This window comes from Acipenser ruthenus, chromosome 43, assembly GCF_902713425.1.
Source record: "Acipenser ruthenus chromosome 43, fAciRut3.2 maternal haplotype, whole genome shotgun sequence".
NCBI classification, from domain to species: domain Eukaryota; kingdom Metazoa; phylum Chordata; class Actinopteri; order Acipenseriformes; family Acipenseridae; genus Acipenser; species Acipenser ruthenus.
In genome coordinates this window covers 8,186,165-8,206,665 of record NC_081231.1, presented here as the reverse complement: position 1 = coordinate 8,206,665, position 20,501 = coordinate 8,186,165, and the positions used below count along the sequence as shown (strand labels likewise).

At 39.6% G+C, this 20,501-nt stretch overlaps 1 protein-coding gene across 1 annotated transcript; it reads right to left on the bottom strand.

Annotated features, from left to right (window-relative positions):
* Positions 1–1,778: 1,778 nt before the first annotated feature.
* On the bottom strand, positions 1,779–14,451 carry LOC131709358 (macrophage-expressed gene 1 protein-like). The gene is made up of 2 exons (XM_059011821.1): positions 13,772–14,451; positions 1,779–3,399 (listed from the first exon to the last, which is right to left on the bottom strand). Exons 1-2 carry the CDS (start codon positions 14,336–14,338, stop codon positions 1,876–1,878), a joined length of 2,091 nt encoding a protein of 696 aa, XP_058867804.1. The 5' UTR covers positions 14,339–14,451; the 3' UTR covers positions 1,779–1,875.
* Between the last annotated feature and the right edge of the window lie 6,050 nt (positions 14,452–20,501).

The following is a 20,501-nucleotide window of genomic DNA, read 5'->3' as shown; positions in this document are numbered from 1 at the left end:
TATGTAATTGAATATGAACTATTGTGTCCTGTGTATGATGGTGAGATACTCTCATATATTATATTTAGAGCATCTAAGGGATGATTGTAAGGAAATTTGACAGTCCATATTAATACATTGTTTGTATGGTACTTTCAATGGAGAGATATTGAGCACAGAGTGCAGGTGGGGTATTTTGGAATGCAGTCTCTCTCAATAGATTGCAGGGACAGCAAATATGACCATTTATGGGCATTTGTGGAAAGGGTCTCTGTTGTGCTCTGTTTTGGTTGCACGGGGGGATGGGAGAATCTCAGAGATAAGAGATGCAGAGGAATGTCTGTGAGGCTTGGGGACTGGCCACGTACACAGGTTTAGGTGGGGAGGGTCTCAAATGATGTCATTACAGGGGAGTGTTCTATGTTATTAAAAAGTGATTGCAGCCATTGTCTGGGGCACAGATTCCATCCGCTGTGACCCAGAGCATGTGTCTCTGCTTTCTTCAAATAGTTATATTCTTGTATTGCACCAATAAACATATTTTTGACTTTCACTGATATTGTTTTTCAGTTTTCATCAGTTTTTCCTTACACAGCCTATGTCAAAACCAGACCTTGTTTAAAAGTCCAACAGCTGTTTCGACGGAAAGAGCAAAATATTTTTTATTAATTTTATTGAAATCTGTTTAGCTATTTTTCGGTATTTCTTAACAACAGAGATTAAAACATTGTTTGATGATTTGAACTCTGTATCCATTATTATGTTGACATTTCTACCAACAGAAATACTGTTAGCATCGCGATTTAATCCAGCTCTGTTATTATTAAGGCAGAGTAATAGTAATAGATCAGGTAAGAAATTACTGCACAGTCACGTGATCTTGTTTAGCCAATCACAGTACCTAATTTATCCAAGCCATTTTATTAACTCAGACAATTTCAATTAATTTGGTATTTTATTATTTTTTGATTACTTCACAACCCATAACCACAGAACACCACTTTATTATCTTAATTAAGAGTATTCAAGTTCAACAAAGAGCAAGTACAATATATATAGTAACTGTCTTCAGTGCTACATTAAGAGGAAATCCTGTTTAAAAGCAAGTACACTATTTTTACAGTTACTGTATTCAGTGCTAACAAAATCAGATTATTATTTATTAGTAGACACCCTGATCCAGGGCGACTTACAATTGTTACAAGATATCACATTATTTTTACATACAATTACCCATTTATACAGTTGGGTTTACTGGAGCAATCTAGGTAAAGTACCTTGCTCAAGGGTACAGCAGCAGTGTCCCCCACCTGGGATTGAACCCACGACCCTCCGGTCAAGAGTCCAGAGCACTAACCACTACTCCACACTGCAAAACATTGACCTTACATATTGTATTGTATATATAAGATAAATGTTTTTCAATCTGATTTTGTTTCCATCATTCTTTTGTACATCTGGAATCAATAGCAGGTTAATACGTTTCTAACTGAATACATTATTTTCAATGCTTATTAAAGTGTTTTTAAACACTTAAGGGAGCCAAAATATGTTATGCCAAAATAGATTTTCATATTCCTAGAGGAATCCTTTTGTAATGTTGTAAATTAATTTAAATATCGTATCATTGATATCGGAATTTCAAAAACCGTAGGAAAAAAATAATAATTTAAGACTCAAATACTGTGAATTTGATATTGTGGTAACGCTACTTCTAACAACTTCTTCCTCCCCCTCCCCCTGTCTCCCTCCCTCTTCAATTTCATGAAACTCCCCATCCCCTCCCCTCCTCCTCCACCACCTCCTCCCATAAACCCCCACTGCTACGGCGACCCCCACACCAGCCAACACCCCCAGGGCCACACCCACATAAGCGCCCGGTGACAAGCTCTCTTTTCAGGGGTTGAAAAGTTGGCTCATCTGGTGGAAATCCTCAGGCTGTGCGATCTTCCACAGATTGGTTTTGGAATCTTTGACCCAGGACAGATTGCCCTCGCTCATGATCATGATCGTGTTAGTCATGGCGTTGCTGACCAATGGTTTACGAATAAACGGCGGCAAGCGTATATCGGGCAGCTGCCCTTCGGTGAACTCGCTGGAACGCACGCAGTACATAATCTGGCATCCATCGCTCATTCCTGCTAGGTGTTGGCTAAAACCTTTAGGGCATTTTTGGGCTGAAACCTCTCCATTCTCCTTATCCTCCCCCCCCCTCTCCACACTTAAGGGATTCCCAGTGTGGCAGCTAAAAAACCCCCCGAACGGGACTGAATTCCCTGCCTGCATTTCATAATCATTACTCACGCACACTTTCATCCCATCAAACAGCTTCAACTCTACGAAGCCAGCCGGGCATGACTGTGATTTGGTGAGAGGGTTTGGACTAGCAGAGGTGTACAGGCCTCCGAAAAGGTACCCCGAAAGAGATGGCACTTGTTTTTGGGTCGCTACACACCAATAGGCATTGAAACGGGCTTTCCTGACCCTATAGATGTCACCACAGACTTGATTACAACTTTTAAAGAACAAAAATGTTGTTTTGCATTCCTGGTGGCATTCGTAAGTACTGTAGCCTTGTTCCTTGTTATCTGTTTGGAGTTTGACTGCGCTGTATTGTTCAGGACAGGAATAGGCACCTGTTAGTGGGTTTTTCTGTTCCAGTTCGTGGCATAGATCCTGAGAGTCTGTCGTTAGTGCCATACAGTCCTGAAACACGCCTCCGAACGAGAAATTCGTTACTGTGGCCTGGCAAGAGCCGTCGTCTACATTTGCATGGAAATTGAAATTCGGCGACTCTACCTTGACGCAGCCAGGGACGGTGTTGACTTGGTAATAGGTCTTGATGGCTTGGGTCACGGCCAGCACCAGTTTGTGGATTGTAGGCTCTGATAAGCCCAGTAGAGACTGCTGGTTAAACACAGCCGGCAAAGGCAGACCAGCGCGGTCAATCGCCACCAGATTATTGGCGATGCTTTCTTGCCATTTCTGCAAGGTAATACCAGGATAGAACAGGGCTCCTCCGTGGCTTTCAGTGACCGAATAGGTGATGTTTCCAACGTACTGCTGGCTAGCGGAGTCCTGAGTCGAGCTGGAGGCCCCACTTTGGTTGCCGAATCCCACGTTGACGACATCGAAGAAACGCAATCCAGCAGAGACGCTGATGGACCTGGAAGAAGAAGAGTCCTGGCTGCCCGAGAGGACGGTGGATTTGAGGAAGTCCTCCTGGACCAGGCTGGCTCCAGCGTGCACCGTGGTGAGGACGTGGGTCCCGTAGTTCAGCACCAGGGACTCGGAGAGGAAGCCAGCCAGTCGGGTCTGGTTGTTCTCCAGGGCCTCGGCGATCTTGTAGACCTGATCTTGGAACCGTGGGTCAAGGGAGAAGCCTGGAGTGGACTGGACTGAGTAGAGGAGATTACGAACCTGGAGAGATGGGGAGGGGGAAGGAGAGTGGAGGGGGAGAGGGTGAAAGAGGAGGGGGGAGGGAGAGAGAGAGAACATTATCAAGTTTAACTAAGAGTAAGTACAATACACAGTAACTGTCTTGCTAAGTTAAGAGTAAATCAAGTTTAACTAAGAGCAAGTACAATATATATAAATATATATATATATATATATATATATATATATATATATATATATATATACAGACGTGCTCAAATTTGTTGGTACCCTTACAGCTCATTGAAATAATGCTTCATTCCTCCTGAAAAGTGATGAAATTAAAAGCTATTTTATCATGTATACTTGCATGCCTTTGGTATGTCATAGAATAAAGCAAAGAAGCTGTGAAAAGAGATGAATTATTGCTTATTCTACAAAGATATTCTAAAATGGCCTGGACACATTTGTTGGTACCCCTTAGAAAAGATAATAAATAATTGGATTATAGTGATATTTCAAACTAATTAGTTTCTTTAATTAGTATCACACATGTCTCCAATCTTGTAATCAGTCATTCAGCCTATTTAAATGGAGAAAAGTAGTCACTGTGCTGTTTGGTATCATTGTGTGCACCACACTGAACATGGACCAGAGAAAGCAAAGGAGAGAGTTGTCTGAGGAGATCAGAAAGAAAATAATAGACAAGCATGGTAAAGGTAAAGGCTACAAGACCATCTCCAAGCAGCTTGATGTTCCTGTGACAACAGTTGCAAATATTATTAAGAAGTTTAAGGTCCATGGAACTGTAGCCAACCTCCCTGGGCGCGGCCGCAAGAGGAAAATCGACCCCAGATTGAACAGAAGGATAGTGCGAATGGTAGAAAAAGAACCAAGGATAACTGCCAAAGAGATACAAGCTGAACTCCAAGGTGAAGGTACGTCAGTTTCTGATTGCACCATCAGTCGCTTTTTGAGCGAAAGTGGGCTCCATGGAAGAAGACCCAGGAGGACTCCACTTTTGAAAGAAAAACATTAAAAAGCCAGACTGGAATTTGCTAAAATGCATATTGACAAGCCACAATCCTTCTGGGAGAATGTCCTTTGGACAGATGAGTCAAAACTGGAGCTTTTTGGCAAGTCACATCAGCTCTATGTTCTCAGACGAAAAAATGAAGCTTTCAAAGAAAAGAACACCATACCTACAGTGAAACATGGAGGAGGCTCGGTTATGTTTTGGGGCTGCTTTGCTGCGCCTGGCACAGGGTGCCTTGAATCTGTGCAGGGCACAATGAAATCTCAAGACTATCAAGGCATTCTGGAGCGAAACGTACTGCCCAGTGTCAGAAAGCTCTGTCTCAGTTGCAGGTCATGGGTCCTCCAACAGGATAATGACCCAAAACACACAGCTAAAAACACCCAAGAATGGATAAGAACAAAACATTGGACTATTCTGAAGTGGCCTCTATGAGTCCTGATCTGAATCCTATCGAACATCTATGGAAAGAGCTGAAACTTGCAGTCTGGAGAAGGCACCCATCAAACCTGAGACAGTTGGAGCAGTTTGCTCAGGAAGAGTGGGCCAAACTACCTGTTAACAGGTGCAGAAGTCTCATTGAGAGCTACAGAAAACGTTTGATTGCAGTGATTGCCTCTAAAGGTTGTGCAACAAAATATTAGGTTAGCGGTCCCATCATTTTTGTCCATGCCATTTTCATTTGTTTTCTTATTTACAATATTATGTTGAATAAAAAATCAAAAGCAAAGTCTGATTTCTATTAAATATGGAATAAACAATGGTGGATGCCAATTACTTTTGTCAGTTTCAAGTTATTTCAGAGAAAATTGTGCATTCTTCGTTTTTTGTGGAGGGGTACCAACAAATTTGAGCACGTCTGTATACACATACAGTAACTGCACTGTAAAACCAAAGAGCATGTGATGTGTTTATAAGATAAATGGTGTGTGTTTATTGATGCAGGGAGGTTTTCTATCCCTAAGCAGCAGTGTTTATATGTGATCCTGTAAACACTGGTATTTAGACTTTGTAATATGAACACATTCTTAAACGCTATGTTTTTTTTCACACACTCTGAATATCACTATCCGATTTGATTATCTACATTAGCATAATATCGAATCCAAGATTAGTGATAATTAAAGTATGTGAAATCATAGATGACCTCAACAGTTGAACTTTAAGGTAAGTCTATGTAAAATGAAATTGATTAATTTAAGACCACCGGTTTTAGCGGTGAAATACACACATCATGCGGAAACATTATTTGTAACAAAATGTTTAAATTATTAACTGTATGTTTCATCGAACTGTAGGCCAATGTTTCATCTATTTAAACAAATGAAAGATGAAACTGTGTTAAATAAAACAATGTAAACAAACTTGCCATACAAACATGGATCTGTCAAATAATATTTAGTTAAATAATAGCTAAACACTGGTTTCGATCAGCCCGATTCAGGCAGCAGCTGGTCAGGACCTCTTCAGCGCTCAGCTATTCAAAGTTGCCAATGTCTATTTTGTTTCCTGAGGTAAAGCATCTGTGGTCTGTCTGAGGTAAGTCATTTATATCTTTTTAATGGAATTTTAAATCATTTTTATTATATTTAATATAAAGTTATATGTAATAATAGGCTACAAAAAGTCTAATCTACTATTTTTTTGGCAATTGAGCTTGTTTTGGTTGTTACCTGCACAATAAATACAATAGGGTAAGTTCATTCACTTGTTTCTTTTGTTTAAGAGATTTGTCCTGTTTCTTCCCCCAGCATCGCTGCGCCGGTAACAGATTACTGTATTTTCATACTTGTGTTACTGTGCCAAAAATAAAAACACAGAGTTCATGCTGTAATGCACTTCCCCCCTACCACTTACCTCCTGCCCCCCTTTCCTGCTCCCTACTTCCTGGTATTTCCATATTGCCATAGCCTTGTCCCAGTTCAAGGACTTAAAAAGGGGTCACTTTAATCCTAGACAGTTTTCATTTATGTTATTGTTAAATTAAAATGTAAGTTATTTATCTTTTTAAAGTTGATGCAATTACACACCAGTTACAGTTTAGTGTATAGATTAAACATACTGAAAGAAGAAAAGATGCAAACAGAGCTATATAAAGCGTTACACAGACTGAAATAATGGAAAAAGCACATCTGAATGGTGACGGAACACTGAAACATCTGCTGGTGCGATGACTTTAATTACAGATTTTTCAATAGTAATTGCTGCTGGTGCGATGACTTTAATTACAGATCTTTCAATAGTAATTGCTGCTGGTATGATGACTTTAATTACAGAACTTTCAATAGTAATTGCTGCTGGTGTGATGACTTTAATTACAGAACTTTCAATAGTAATTGCTGCTGGTATGATGACTTTAATTACAGATCTTTCAATAGTAATTGCTGCTGGTGTGATGACTTTAATTACAGAACTTTCAATAGTAATTGCTGCTGGTATGATGACTTTAATTACAGAACTTTCAATAGTAATTGCTGCTGGTGTGATGACTTTAATTACAGAACTTTCAATAGTAATTGCTGCTGGTATGATGACTTTAATTACAGAACTTTCAATAGTAATTGCTGCTGGTATGATGACTTTAATTACATAACTTTCAATAGTAATTGCTGCTGGTATGATGACTTTAATTACAGAACTTTCAATAGTAATTGCTGCTGGTGTGATGACTTTAATTACAGATCTTTCAATAGTAATTGCTGCTGGTATGATGACTTTAATTACATAACTTTCAATAGTAATTGCTGCTGGTATGATGACTTTAATTACATAACTTTCAATAGTAATTGCTGCTGGTATGATGACTTTAATTACAGAACTTTCAATAGTAATTGCTGCTGGTATGATGACTTTAATTACAGAACTTTCAATAGTAATTGCTGCTGGTATGATGACTTTAATTACAGATCTTTCAATAGTAATTGCTGCTGGTATGATGACTTTAATTACAGAACTTTCAATAGTAATTGCTGCTGGTATGATGACTTTAATTACAGAACTTTCAATAGTAATTGCTGCTGGTGTGATGACTTTAATTACAGAACTTTCAATAGTAATTGCTGCTGGTATGATGACTTTAATTACAGAACTTTCAATAGTAATTGCTGCTGGTGTGATGACTTTAATTACAGATCTTTCAATAGTAATTGCTGCTGGTATGATGACTTTAATTACATAACTTTCAATAGTAATTGCTGCTGGTATGATGACTTTAATTACAGATCTTTCAATAGTAATTGCTGCTGGTATGATGACTTTAATTACAGAACTTTCAATAGTAATTGCTGCTGGTATGATGACTTTAATTACAGAACTTTCAATAGTAATTGGCCAGAAGCTACCTGAGCAGGAACCAAAATGTGGGAATTTTCTTAAGCTGATCCAAATAGTTTTCTTGGCAACAAATACAACTTGTACCAGAGAAAGTGCAGGAACACTTAAGTAGCTGGTTTACAATCATAATACTATGTTTGGTCCAGATTTGCAGAATATTTCACAACACAAGTATTGTACTTTTCATATCAGCAATGGCAATTTGGGTGTTCTTGATGATTACACAAGACGAAGGTTTCGGGTCCATATACAGAAATATATTTAAAATATTTGAGGTGGCGAGAGAATAAAATGCAGTAAATTATGCAAACCCAGCGCTGTAGCTTTTTTCATTTTTTGTAACTGGATTATATATAAGGATCTGTGGTAATAACTCTAAGGTAAACCAGCCGTCAATGTCCATATATATTTCAGCTTACAGTTACGTTATTATTAAATAAAATATTATTATTACTATTAAAAAAATGATACAATCTAGTTGTTTATTATAATGTATACTGGTAATTTAACCAGGCAACTACAATATCTTCTCTATGAAAGATGTAAAAAACATGTTTTAACTTGCTGTCATGTAGGCTACAGTCGTTCTTAACATATATTATTATTATTCACTTTGGGGGAATTGTCTACATAGCACCCATTTTGCTACTATTATTGTTACCGGTACAGTGCAGTAATGAATAAAATGCACACAACTTGGTGCATTGGCACGGTCTTTATCGTCAGCTATGTCATATATACTGGACAACTTACTTAGCATACTAAACTTTATTGGTTGTATGAAATCTTTTAACGTGCCGGTACAACATGACCGTCACTTTATTTATCCTGACGGTAGTTTTATGAATGAGAAAAAAATACCACCACCGTTTATTAACGGACCGTTGAGGAATATTTATGAATAACCCCCAGTGATGACTGTGAGAGAAATGTGTCAGAGCCATCAAAGGAATGGGCAAAACCACAGCCCAATGAAAATCATATAAACATGCTTTTAAAAGAGACACACGAAGGACGTCAAATGTGGTTGTCCCCAGTCCCCAGTGGGGACAAGTTCCCTTGTCTTGAAAAATATGTATTACACACAAATAAGAAAACATATTGCAGCAATGGGTGGTTAAAAGCAGTGTGATAAACTGTAACAGTGTTCTTTTCATTTTGTATACGTCTTTTGTGTCAATAAAAGATAACGACTAGGTAACTGGAGAGCCAGATTTAACAATATGATGACTTTTTTAATTCAGTTAAATTTAATGTACTCTCACATATTTTTATTGTATGATGCAATGGAAAGAGTGTTTAATCTTTGCACAAAACCAATTATTTTGATCAATCTTAGATTGAGTTATCCATATTAATTTTGTGCATACTTCTTTCAAGTGATATATGCTTAATGCTATTAAGGAGCTGATGGGGGAAGACTGCATTAACATGCAGGTAGTCAATAATTTAACCCTTTGGATTGAATTTATTCCATGTGGAAACTTGGAATTTTTCATGTCATTGACCGAATACCTAATAAAAGGCCTGGAGTTGAATAGCCTTGCTGTTGTACATCCATATATTATAGTTTGGTTGTTCCTTTTAAGGGGAAGACTCTTGATGTTCTCTTTCAATTCAAAAATAGCCATCAACTAATGAGTATCGCCGTCAGGTGATCCGAAATTACTGAGCTTTGTATAAAAAAGCTGCAAACAGGCAACTGTAGTGCACTGACGTCTGGAAACAGACAGCGTCACTACAGAACGGTCTCTTTTGCCCCCTGCGAGCACTGGCATCAGACAGCGTCATTACAGTACGGTCTCTTTTGCCCCTGTGAGCAGTGGCATCAGACAGCGTCACTACAGTACGGTCTCTTTTGCCCCCTGCGAGCAGTGGCATCAGACAGCGTCACTACAGTACGGTCTCTTTTGCCCCCTGCGAGCAGTGGCATCAGACAGCGTCACTACAGTACGGTCTCTTTTGCTTTCAGCGCTTGTCCTAGAAGGAGCTAAGTATTGGTTTATTCTTATTACTTATTGCTAATTTGGGAACGTGTCTAATTGTTGTACCCCTCTCGCTTTCTAGTTGCTGGCGGCTGCCCCTTCCCCGGGTTTACTCAATTGACCTCCCGCTGCCTGAGCTGCGATCGCAGCCCGCATATCACCGGGCTCTGTTGATATTGCGTCCACCCGCCTCGCTCTATTTTCGGCGTGCCGGCTGGCTCTGCTCGAGTTTCTACTACAATTTATCTGGCTGACCTTGGGGTTAGCCATTCTTGTAAGCATATATATATATATATAGACTGAAGAATGGCCGCAGGACAAGGAGTTACCGCGCTACTGGTTTCCTTCAGTCGCGCCCACTAGACAAAAAACCTCCCTTCCCTGACTTTGTTCGGGAGGTCCAATCCACATGGGGTAACCCGGCTTCAGCACCAGCTTCGGTGGCTGAAGCAAGGAGTTTATCGGCTCTGCATGACGCAGCTAGCGCCGGATTGCCAGAGTTCCCCCCGGTGGACTCAGCAATTGCCACCCTCTTAAAGGTTCCAGGCATTGGTCCAGCTAAGGACTTGCTATGCCAAAATAAGCAGTGTAGGTCAACCGAGGTCAACCTCAGGAAGGCCTACACTGCCTGTGTCCAAGTGACCAGGCTGTCAAACTCTTCCAGCCTGCTTATGATATATCAGTTGACTCTTATTCAAGAGCTCATTGATACTATCACGCTCGTGCAGAAACTGGAGCTGCAGCATGTGTCCGAGGCACTCGCTAGGCTGGTACAGTTCACTGGGAGGGCAGAGGGCAGGTGCCTAGCGGCCCTAGTGGTTGCCAGACGACAGCTGTGGCTCTCCTGTTGAGAAATATCCTCTGTACGATACCGTACTTCTAAGATTGTTACAGAAACTGTATCAGGACATACAGTATGTCATTTCGAACCCAGATGCTGAGGCGCTGTTCCATGCATCCTGGTATGCATGTCATGACCGATCATGTCCGTCTGCCGCAGTGTCTCCCTCGCGACTGCTTTGGTACACTGTACCCATTAGTTGATGGCTATTTTCGAATTGAAAGACAACGTAAGGTTGTGGATGCAACCCCAGTTCTCTGAAAGAGAAAATAGCAATCAAGCAGCGAGGTCGCTTCGGCAAGCCTCTGCGGCCTGAAGCAAAAGAGACCGAACTGTAGTGACGCTGTCTGATACCAGTGCTCGCAGGGGGAGGAGCGCTGAGGTCAGCGCACTACAGTGGCCTGTTGGCAGCTTTTTTATACAAAGCGGATCTCCTGACGGCGATACTCATTAGTTGATGGCTATTTTGACTAGCTCTACCACCGCTACGCTCTACCACTAGCTCTACCACCGCTACGCTCCCCTGCCTCCAAAGCCCGCTCCTTCTCCACCCTTGCTCCGCAGTGGTGGAATGACCTTCCTACAGATGTCAGGACTGCCCAGTCCCTGACCACATTCCGGCGCCTCCTTAAGACTTACCTCTTCAAAGAGCACCTGTAGAACTCCTCTGTTTGTATCCTGGGACACTATCACCCTTCATGTAAATGTGCTTTATTTTGCTCTTATCAGCCCCTATTTTACTGCATTTAATCCTGTACTTCAGAATACTGTAATCTGCCAAGTTTTTAACCTGTAGTACTTTGTATTTAATCACATCCTGATGTAACTATCACTATTTAATCATATCCTGATGTAACTATCACTATTACCTGCTGTATTATTGAATTGTGGTTTGTCAAACTTGTACTTTACTTGAACAAAAGTTATTGTATTTCTTGCTCTTATTGTATTACTTGTATTGTAACGCTTGAAATGTTTTTGCTTACGATTGTAAGTCGTCCTGGATAAGGGCGTCTGCTAAGAAATAAATAATAATAATAATAATATTTTCTCTTTCAGAGAACCGGGGTTGCATCCATAACCTTACGTTTTGAGCTACATGGAAAACAACACGATATGACAAGGGAAAGGGAGAAAAGATTAGAACTGTTTTTGTGGAGAAACAGGAACGTCATCCTACTATGCTGTATGGTCCAGTGGTTAAAGAAATGGGTTTGTAACCAGCAGGTCCCTGGTTCAAATCCCACCTCAGCCACTGACTCATTGTGTGACTCTGAGCAAGTCACTTAACCTCCTTGTGCTCCGTCTTTCGGGTGAGACGTAGTTGTAAGTGACTCTGCAGCTGATGCATAGTTCACACACCCTAGTCTCTGTAAGTTGCCTTGGATAAAGGCGTCTGCTAAATAAACAAATAATAATAATAATATTAGCCTTCGTGGCTTACACAATGCTATTGATACAAAGATGATCTCGATGTGGATTTTATTTTATTTTATTTAATCTTTCAAGTTTAGAGAGATGTTATGTATTATTTATTCTCAAAGATGGAGATGGAAATGATTAAAAAAACATGTCAAATATCCAAAGAATAGTGTTGTGACTCTAGGGCAGCTTTCCTTTTGCTGTAGATGGATGAATTGTTTTTTTAATGTGGAGTGCTTTTTACTACTCCATTGTGGAATATGTTTGCAAATGGCCTTATTTTCAAAAGTCAGTAAAAAGTTTAGTCCTAATTAAGGAAAGGACACTTGAAAGTCACAGTCAAAGCTTGTAAAACCAATCAGTAACTTAAGTGAAACTACAATTACAATTTTGAGGGCATTTCATATAGATGTACTCTAAAATATAGCTCAATTTTAAAAGTTTTTCCTCAGACATTGTCTTACTCATGTTTGTAGAACATCCCCGACGATGAGGTTGAAAAGCATACAGCAGCAACAACAATAGGAACAGCACCACACAGTCTGATTCTCTGAAGAAGGGAGACTGAAGGAGGCAGTGGTATTATTATTATTATTATTATTATTATTATTATTATTATTATTATTATTATTATTATTATTATTATTATTATTTATTTCTTAGCAGACGCCCTTATCCAGGGCGACTTACAATCGTAAGCAAATACATTTCAAGTGTTACAATACAAGTAATACAATAAGAGCAAGAAAGAGCAAGGTAGTGGGGGACAGCGTTACCCTGTCCTGTCAGGCTGAGACCATACTAGATATTTTTTTGCGGTGGATGGCCTTGAAAACTAATAGATTGATTACAGTGATTCAGTCAAGATTGGACGGGGCCAGCACCTGAATACCCTATACTACAGGGCAGCAGTGTGGAGTAGTGGTTAGGGCTCTGGACTCTTGACCGGAGGGTCATGGGTTCAATCCCCGGTGGGCACACTGCTGCTGTACCCTTGAGCAAGGTACTTTACCTAGATTGCTCCAGTAAAAAAAACCCAACTGTATAAATGGGTAATTGTATGTAAAAATAATGTGATATCTTGTAAGTCGCCCTGGATAAGGGCGTCTGCTAAGAAATAGATTATTATTATATTATTATTAATACCTAAATCAAACCCCTGTATGTATTTGTAAAGTAGTTAAGATTATTATTTTTTTTTACATATAATGTATCTTTCTATCGGGGCCCATAGTAATGCTATGGCTGGTGGTATGTACGCCTCTGAGTTTTGCATTGAACTCTGACGTGTTTCCAGCATTCCAGGGGAAGTGCAGGGTTCATTTAAATAGACACAAAAATAGAAAAAGTGGGCGTGGTGTGCCCCCAGTAAACAAGCTTGCGCTTTCAACCCAGACAAGAAGCGCTCATTTAAAATAGGAGTGCAGCAGCATTGACACAGGTGGAGCGTATTATTTAGACGCGAGGTAACTTGCGTTCAAATACAAATCCAACCCTAAGTGTTACGAGAATAAACACAAAGACGTGTTTATTATCTGTTGCCTGTAGGTGTTTATTTTGATGTTTAGAGCTTAAACATTTTGATTGACAGTGTGTCTTCAGTGCTAGATTAAGAGTAAATCAAGTTTAACTAAGAGCAAGTACAATATATAAACAGTAACTGTCTTCAGTGCTACAAAATACTACACTGCAGATATCCAGTTCCAGTTCTGAGCAAGATCAGAAAGACTAGTGCTAGAAGTAACTTGAACAATATTTAACGTTAAAATAAATAATAAAAATAACACATTCGCTTACCTGCACTCGTGTCGTCACTGTCCCGTCCCGAACTTGATGTGTTTTCACTCTCTTACTTTCACTCGAATATTTGCCGTTGATGGAAAATGAAAACGTCCCTGGCAAGCCGATTGAAAACGACGCTTCCGAATTGATGGAACTCGCCACGACGCTCCGGTACTGCAGCCAGCTGTCTATCAGTTCCGAACTCTGTTCCACACGGCTGTGTTTCTGAGGTATCGTGAACACCTCGTCCGGTATGAGATAAGACCCGTCTTCGGTAGTCCGACACTGTGAATAGTTAAAGTTCATCACCCGACCCAAGTCTACGTTACGAAGATTGTCCCACCCGCCGCCAGGTAACACTTCCAAAGCCGGTATTTTTAAAACTCGCCGGCATTCCAGTAGAAAGCGGTTAGGGTTCGATGATCTCAAGAAGCTGTTGGGAAAAAAGCCGTCTGCCTGCTCGGATGCTGTGGAGCCCTCCGCCGGGCGGTGTAAGAACAGCGAGACGCTGAGTATAAACGGTAGAGAGAGAGGGCCCATGATGAGAGATAATGGGTCTGGACGCGGTTCTGCTCTCAACATATATATATGTACGGTATGCGTGTTTCTCTATACAACATAGATGTCACGTGTATAGGGGAGATCCACGTAAAGTCGTTGAATAAATAACCAAGACAATGTTTCAAAAATACAAAACCAGAAATACGACATATTTAACAAGAGTAGCTTTCATAACACAGCCATGTAACCAAGAGAAACACACCCAACATCAATGTGCCAAATGTGAAGGTACAATGATATTGTGCAATATAGATACCAAAAACATCCGCCCATCTTTTAAGTTTCTTTATGAGAAATAGAACCAAACTTACTGGTGCTCAAGGGTACAAAATAGTAATACAAATTCTCCCTGAAGACTGGCCATAGGAACATAACTCTAGTGATTGGTAACATGTTCAGTAACTGCATTAGCATTCCCACAATCTTTGCAGTCAAACTCATTATTTCACCAATGTTCGAAATAAAAACTAATAAACTCAGAATACAGTAGATCAAATTAATTAGTTAGGGCCCTTCTTCGTATTACTGGAACTAATGTTAAACAAACCACATTTCTCCAAATGCTATCAGCAATATTGATACAATAGAGTGAAATGTAATGGAAAATGTTATCTTACATGTAGAGTACACATATTTCACGTCCTATTCGTTTTCAGGTACTCCTTTCCAAACATCAAATACTCATCACTACATACCTCAACATCAATTACACATTTCTGAGTACATGGACATCTATTGTTGGTTAAGGCACAATTTGACAGCAAAGATTTTGGGAATGCTAATACTGAACATGTTACCAATCACAAGGACTATGATTTCCCAGTATTAAGAACATAAGAAAGTTTCCAAACGAGAGGAGGCCATTCGGCCCATCTTGCTCGTTTGGTTGTTAGTAGCTTATTGATCCCAGAATCTCATCAAGCAGCTTCTCGAAGGATCCCAGGGTGTCAGCTTCAACAACATTACTGGGGAGTTGGTTCCAGACCCTCACAATTCTGTGTAAAAAGGTGCCTCCTATTTTCTCTTTTGAATGCCCCTTTATCTAATCTCCATTTGTGACCCCTGGTCCTTTTTTCTTTTTTCAAGTCAAAGAAGTCCCCCGGGTTGACATTGTCTATACCTTTTAGGATTTTGAATGTTTGAATCAGATCATCGCGTAGTCTTCTTTGTTCAAGACTGAACAGATTCAATTCTTTTAGCCTGTCTGCATACGACATGCCTTTTAAACCCGGGATAATTCTGGTTGTTCTTCTTTGCACTCTTTCTAGAGCAGCAATATCCTTTTTGTAACGAGGTGACCAGAACTGAACACAATATTCTAGGTGAGGTCTTACTAATGCATTGTAAAGTTTTAACATTACTTCCCTTTATTTAAATTCAACACTTCTCACAATATTATATTATATTCATATGGTGAGAATTTGTCATGTGCTTGGTGATGTGAAGTGTGACAGGAAACACACACATACGGGGGCAGGGTTAAGGTTGCATGACTACCTTAACTTGCAATTTCCTAACTGTTTGGACATTTGCAAACAAACCTTAACGTTACTTTAACAGAGTTTTTGCCATTGAATTTCCATTGTTTTGCAAAAGGCATCTTGGAAAATAAAAAACCACTAACACAAGAGACACACACCAGAACTACCCGCTGCGAGTAGTATTTATTAATTATGTCTTGTCATGTCTTATACTTTCCAAAATATATATATATTATTATTGACCCATATCATTAACAAAAGTGAAATAACTTGTTTTATTTTACTCATGGATGTTCAAGCATTCTGATCCACTTAAAGTCGTTGAATAAATAACCAAGGCAATTATGTTTCAAAAATACAAAACCAGAAATACGACATATTTAACAAGAGTAGCTTTCATAACACAGCCATGTAACCAAGAGAAACACACCCAACATCAATGTGCCAAATGTGAAGGTACAATGATATTGTGTAATATAGATACCAAAAACATCCGCCCATCTTTTAAGTTTCGTTAAGAGAAATAGAACTAAACATTCTTGTGTTAGGTCTTATTGTGTATTCTGTTTTCAATATGTATAGATACCAAAAATAGATACCAGTGTAGCATAGTGGTTAGGGCTCTGGACTCTTGACCGGAGGGGTGTGGGTTCAATCCCAGGTGGGGGACACTGCTGCTGTACCCTTCAGCAAGGTACTTTACCTAGATTGCTCCAGTAAAAACCCAACTGTGTAAATGGGTAATTGTATTAAAATAATGTGATATCTGTATAATGTGAAATAATGTATAATGTGATATCTTGTAACAATTGTAAGTCGCCCTGGATAAGGGCGTCTGCTAAGAAATAAATAATAATAATAAGTTAGAAAAACGTAACAGCTGTTTTAAAGGGGTGATATCAAACACAATGGCGGGGTTTACCTGCACGTTGGAGTCATGCCAAATATTGTGCTTTAAGTGTTAAATATAAGGTGGTACTGCTGAATTACAATAGCTGCGTTACATAGACAAGCCCTTACCAATTTTGACCTGATGGGCTTGCTGTCCATTGTCAGGAACGTGTTGCTATCCACGTTCTACGATTGTATGGCAAAGTCCTCAAATAACAGCAATATAGAGCGACCTTCACGGCACGCCAGCGTAGAGCGACATTTAAAAATCGTTCTTTTATTTCCGCAGTCGCTCTATTGCTGGTATACGAGGAATTCGCATGACAACTGTAGAATGTGGATAGCAACACGGTCCTGACGATGGACAGCAAGCCCATCAGGTCAAAACTGGTAAGGACTTGTCTATGTAACACAGCTATTGTAATTTAGCAAAACCATCTTAAATTTAGCATTTAAAGCACGACATTTAGCAGGACTCCAACTTGCATGTAAAAAGGGCCATATAGATGTCACTTGTATAGGGGATATCCACAAAAAGTCATTAAATAAATAACCAAGGCAATTCATTCCACTTAACTCATGGTTATTTTTACCAGAGCAAAAAAAAACAAATCTACACATTGCATCTAAAAAAATAATAAAGCAAGGAATTGCAAATGTTTTCTTGACAAAGTGGGGCATAACTGGTAAAGACATACATGTGAAAAGAACTTGTTTTTTTTCACCCTCACTTTACCTGTAATGCCAATGGCACTTCCTAGGCAGCATAAAGAGGGTTGACTGCACAAAATTCCCTTAAGTTCTGGCTCATGATTTTACCAAAAGTTATAATGTTGCTTGTTTAACAATATTGATAATTGATATTGTATGTAATTAAAAAAAAAAAAAAAAAACCTTTGGTTACAGGTATCAACAAACAAAATGAAAGGCAGCTGGAGGCTGTGTCATGATGGAACAACACACTGAACACAAGTCTGTAGTCAAAGCAAAAACAGTCGGCAGAGGAATTGACATTTTGAGATTATTTCTCAAGGATCGTGGTACAAGGTGCTGCTTGGAACATAATTCACCCACTTATATTCACATACACTGTATACAGAGATTACTTGCTCATACACTATAATGACATGCATGTACTCTATACTAAGACTTATGCACTATATAAGGGCTCTTCACACTGCAAGTTTCAGCCCAGGTCCAAGGGTTGCAAATCCACATGGCAGCTAGCCACAAAATGAATGCTGTGAGAAGCAGGGTCAAGGAAGCAATTCACTGCAAAATCGTAATGGGAGTGTTGTAGTCAGATGAAGAGGTACAGAAATGAATTACCATCTGAGAAAATGACAGCATATTCAGCACGTTGCTGCAGTCTCCTTGTCTGCACGACTGTAAACGAGACCATCTTCACAACATAATTATATATTAATAAAATACAGATACAGTGGCTCTCAAAAGTATTCACCCCTTGGACTTTTCCACATTTTATTGTGTTACAACATGGAATCAAAATGGATTTAATTAGGAGTTTTAGCCACTGATCAACACAAAAAAGTCCATTATGTCAAAGTAAAAAATAAAATCTACAAATTGTTCTAAATTAATTACAAATATAAAACAGAAAATTAATTGATTGAATAAGTATTCACCCCCTTTGCTATGACACACCTAAATAAGCTCTGGTGCAACCAATTGTCTTTAGAAGTCACATAATTAGTTGAATGGAGTCCACCTGTGTGCAATTAAGGTGTTTCACATGATTTCAGGTTAAATACACCTGTCTCTGGGAGGTCCCACAGTTGATTAGTACATTTCCTAACAAAAACTACATCATGAAGACAAAGGAACATTCAAAGCAAATCTGGAATAAGGTTCTTCAAAAAGCACCAATCAGGGGTAGGATATAAGAACATTTCCAAGGCATTGAATATCCTCTCAGAGCACAGTAAAGTCCATTATTAAGAAATGGAGAGAATATTGCACAACTGTGACACTGTCTAGAACAGGCCATCCTCAAAAACTGAGTATCCGGGCGAGATGGGAACTAGTCAGGGAGGCCACCAAGAGGCCTATGGCAACTCTAAATGAGTTACAGTCTTCCATGGCTGAGCTGGGAGACACTGTGCATACGGCAACAATAGCCTGGGTGCTTCACAGAACTGGCCTTTATTGGAGAGTGGCAAAAAGAAAGCCATTGTTGAAAAAAACTCACATCAAATTTCGGCTAGAGTTTGCCAGAAGGCATGTGGGAGACTCTGAGACCAAGTGGAAGAATATTCTATGGTCTGATGAGACCAAAATAGAGCTTTTTGGCCTCAACACCATCCCTACCGTGAAGCATGGTGGTGCCAGCATCATGCTATGGGGATGCTTCTCTGCGTCAGGGCCTGGAAAGCTCGTGAAGATAGAGGGCAAAATGGATGCAGCAAAGTACAGAGAAATCCTGGAGAAAAACCTGCTGAAGTCTGCAAGAGACCTGGGACTTGGGAGAAGATTCATCTTCCAGCAGGACAATGACCCCAAACATACAGCCAAAGGCACACTGGAGTGGCTTAAAAACAAAAAGGTCAATGTCCTGGAGTGGCCCAGTCAAAGCCCAGACCTCAATCCAATTGAGAATATGTGGAAAGAGTTGAAAATTGCTGTTCACCAAAGGTCCCCATCCAACTTGACAGAGCTTGAGCAATTTTGCAAAGAATGGACAAAAATTGCAGTGTCCAGATGTGCAAAGCTGGTAGAAACTTATCCAAATAGACTCATGGCTGTAATTGCTGCCAAAGGTGCCTCTGCCAAATATTGACTCAAGGGGGTGAATACTTATGCAATCAATTATTTTCTGTTTTGTATTTGTAATTAATTTAGAACAATTTGTAGATTTTATTTTTCACTTTGACATTATGGACATTTTTTGTGGTGAAAAACAAGTTCACAGCTCCTGAAACCTGAGAGCTCCATTTAAACTGGTGTATTTTAATCAATCATTATATCACTTTGAGAGTAAAACTGATGAGAGGGTCCGGCTTGAGAACGTACACAACACTTAATAAAGGAAGCTCCAATATAAATCACACTTACAACACGTCTTTATTGTTACACAAACTATTTTACTGCTGTTGGGAAACTGATGCAGACCCAACCTGAGACCCTGTTTGCATTATGAAATACCCGGTCATTTATCAAACTGACTTTGCAGTTTACGGCAGGACAGCTGCAGGGCCTGTGTTAAGAAACCATTTAAAACAATACAGGGCACAGAAGAGGAGCCGATACCGTCATACTGGGACAAGTTCATATGGAGAGAAAAGTACGACAGGAATTGTCTAGATGCATTTATAAATACTGCATCAGATCACAATAAAGAAAAAATAAACGCTGAAAGTTGCAGATACCTTTTAAGAACTATTTCTTTTCAGAATATGATTTTCAAATTCTGTAGTTTAGGGAGAAGGAGCAGATTTGATTTGAACACTCATTTTGAATTGATTTAAATGCTTATTTTGAATTGATTTGAATACTCATTTTGTAGTGAATGATACCTGATGTTCCAGGGACAGCCTCTTGTGTCTCCACTTCAACACTATCACTATGAATAGCATCTTCCAGTGCTGTTAGCAGATTTGGTATCCTTGACTTTATTAGGCTGTAAATCTGGGGCAGAGGTTGTGCAGGCTCTCCAGATGAATGCTGCTGGCATTGCTTTGTAACAGCATTGCATGTCTCTGCTTTCAGCCTCTTCCACAGATAGTGGTGTAGCGCACAGCACTTATACAAATCTGTTAAAGAGAATGTAGTTCTGGGATTTTAAAATGGCATCA

Coding starts and splice junctions, on each gene's coding strand:
- LOC131709358 (XM_059011821.1), bottom strand. CDS start 14,338: ATGTTGAGAGCAGAACCGCGTCCAGACCCATTATCTCTCATCATGGGC. Junction 3,400..13,771: donor CAGTGACGACACGAGTGCAG/GTAAGCGAATGT, acceptor CCATCTCTCCAG/GTTCGTAATCTCCTCTACTC.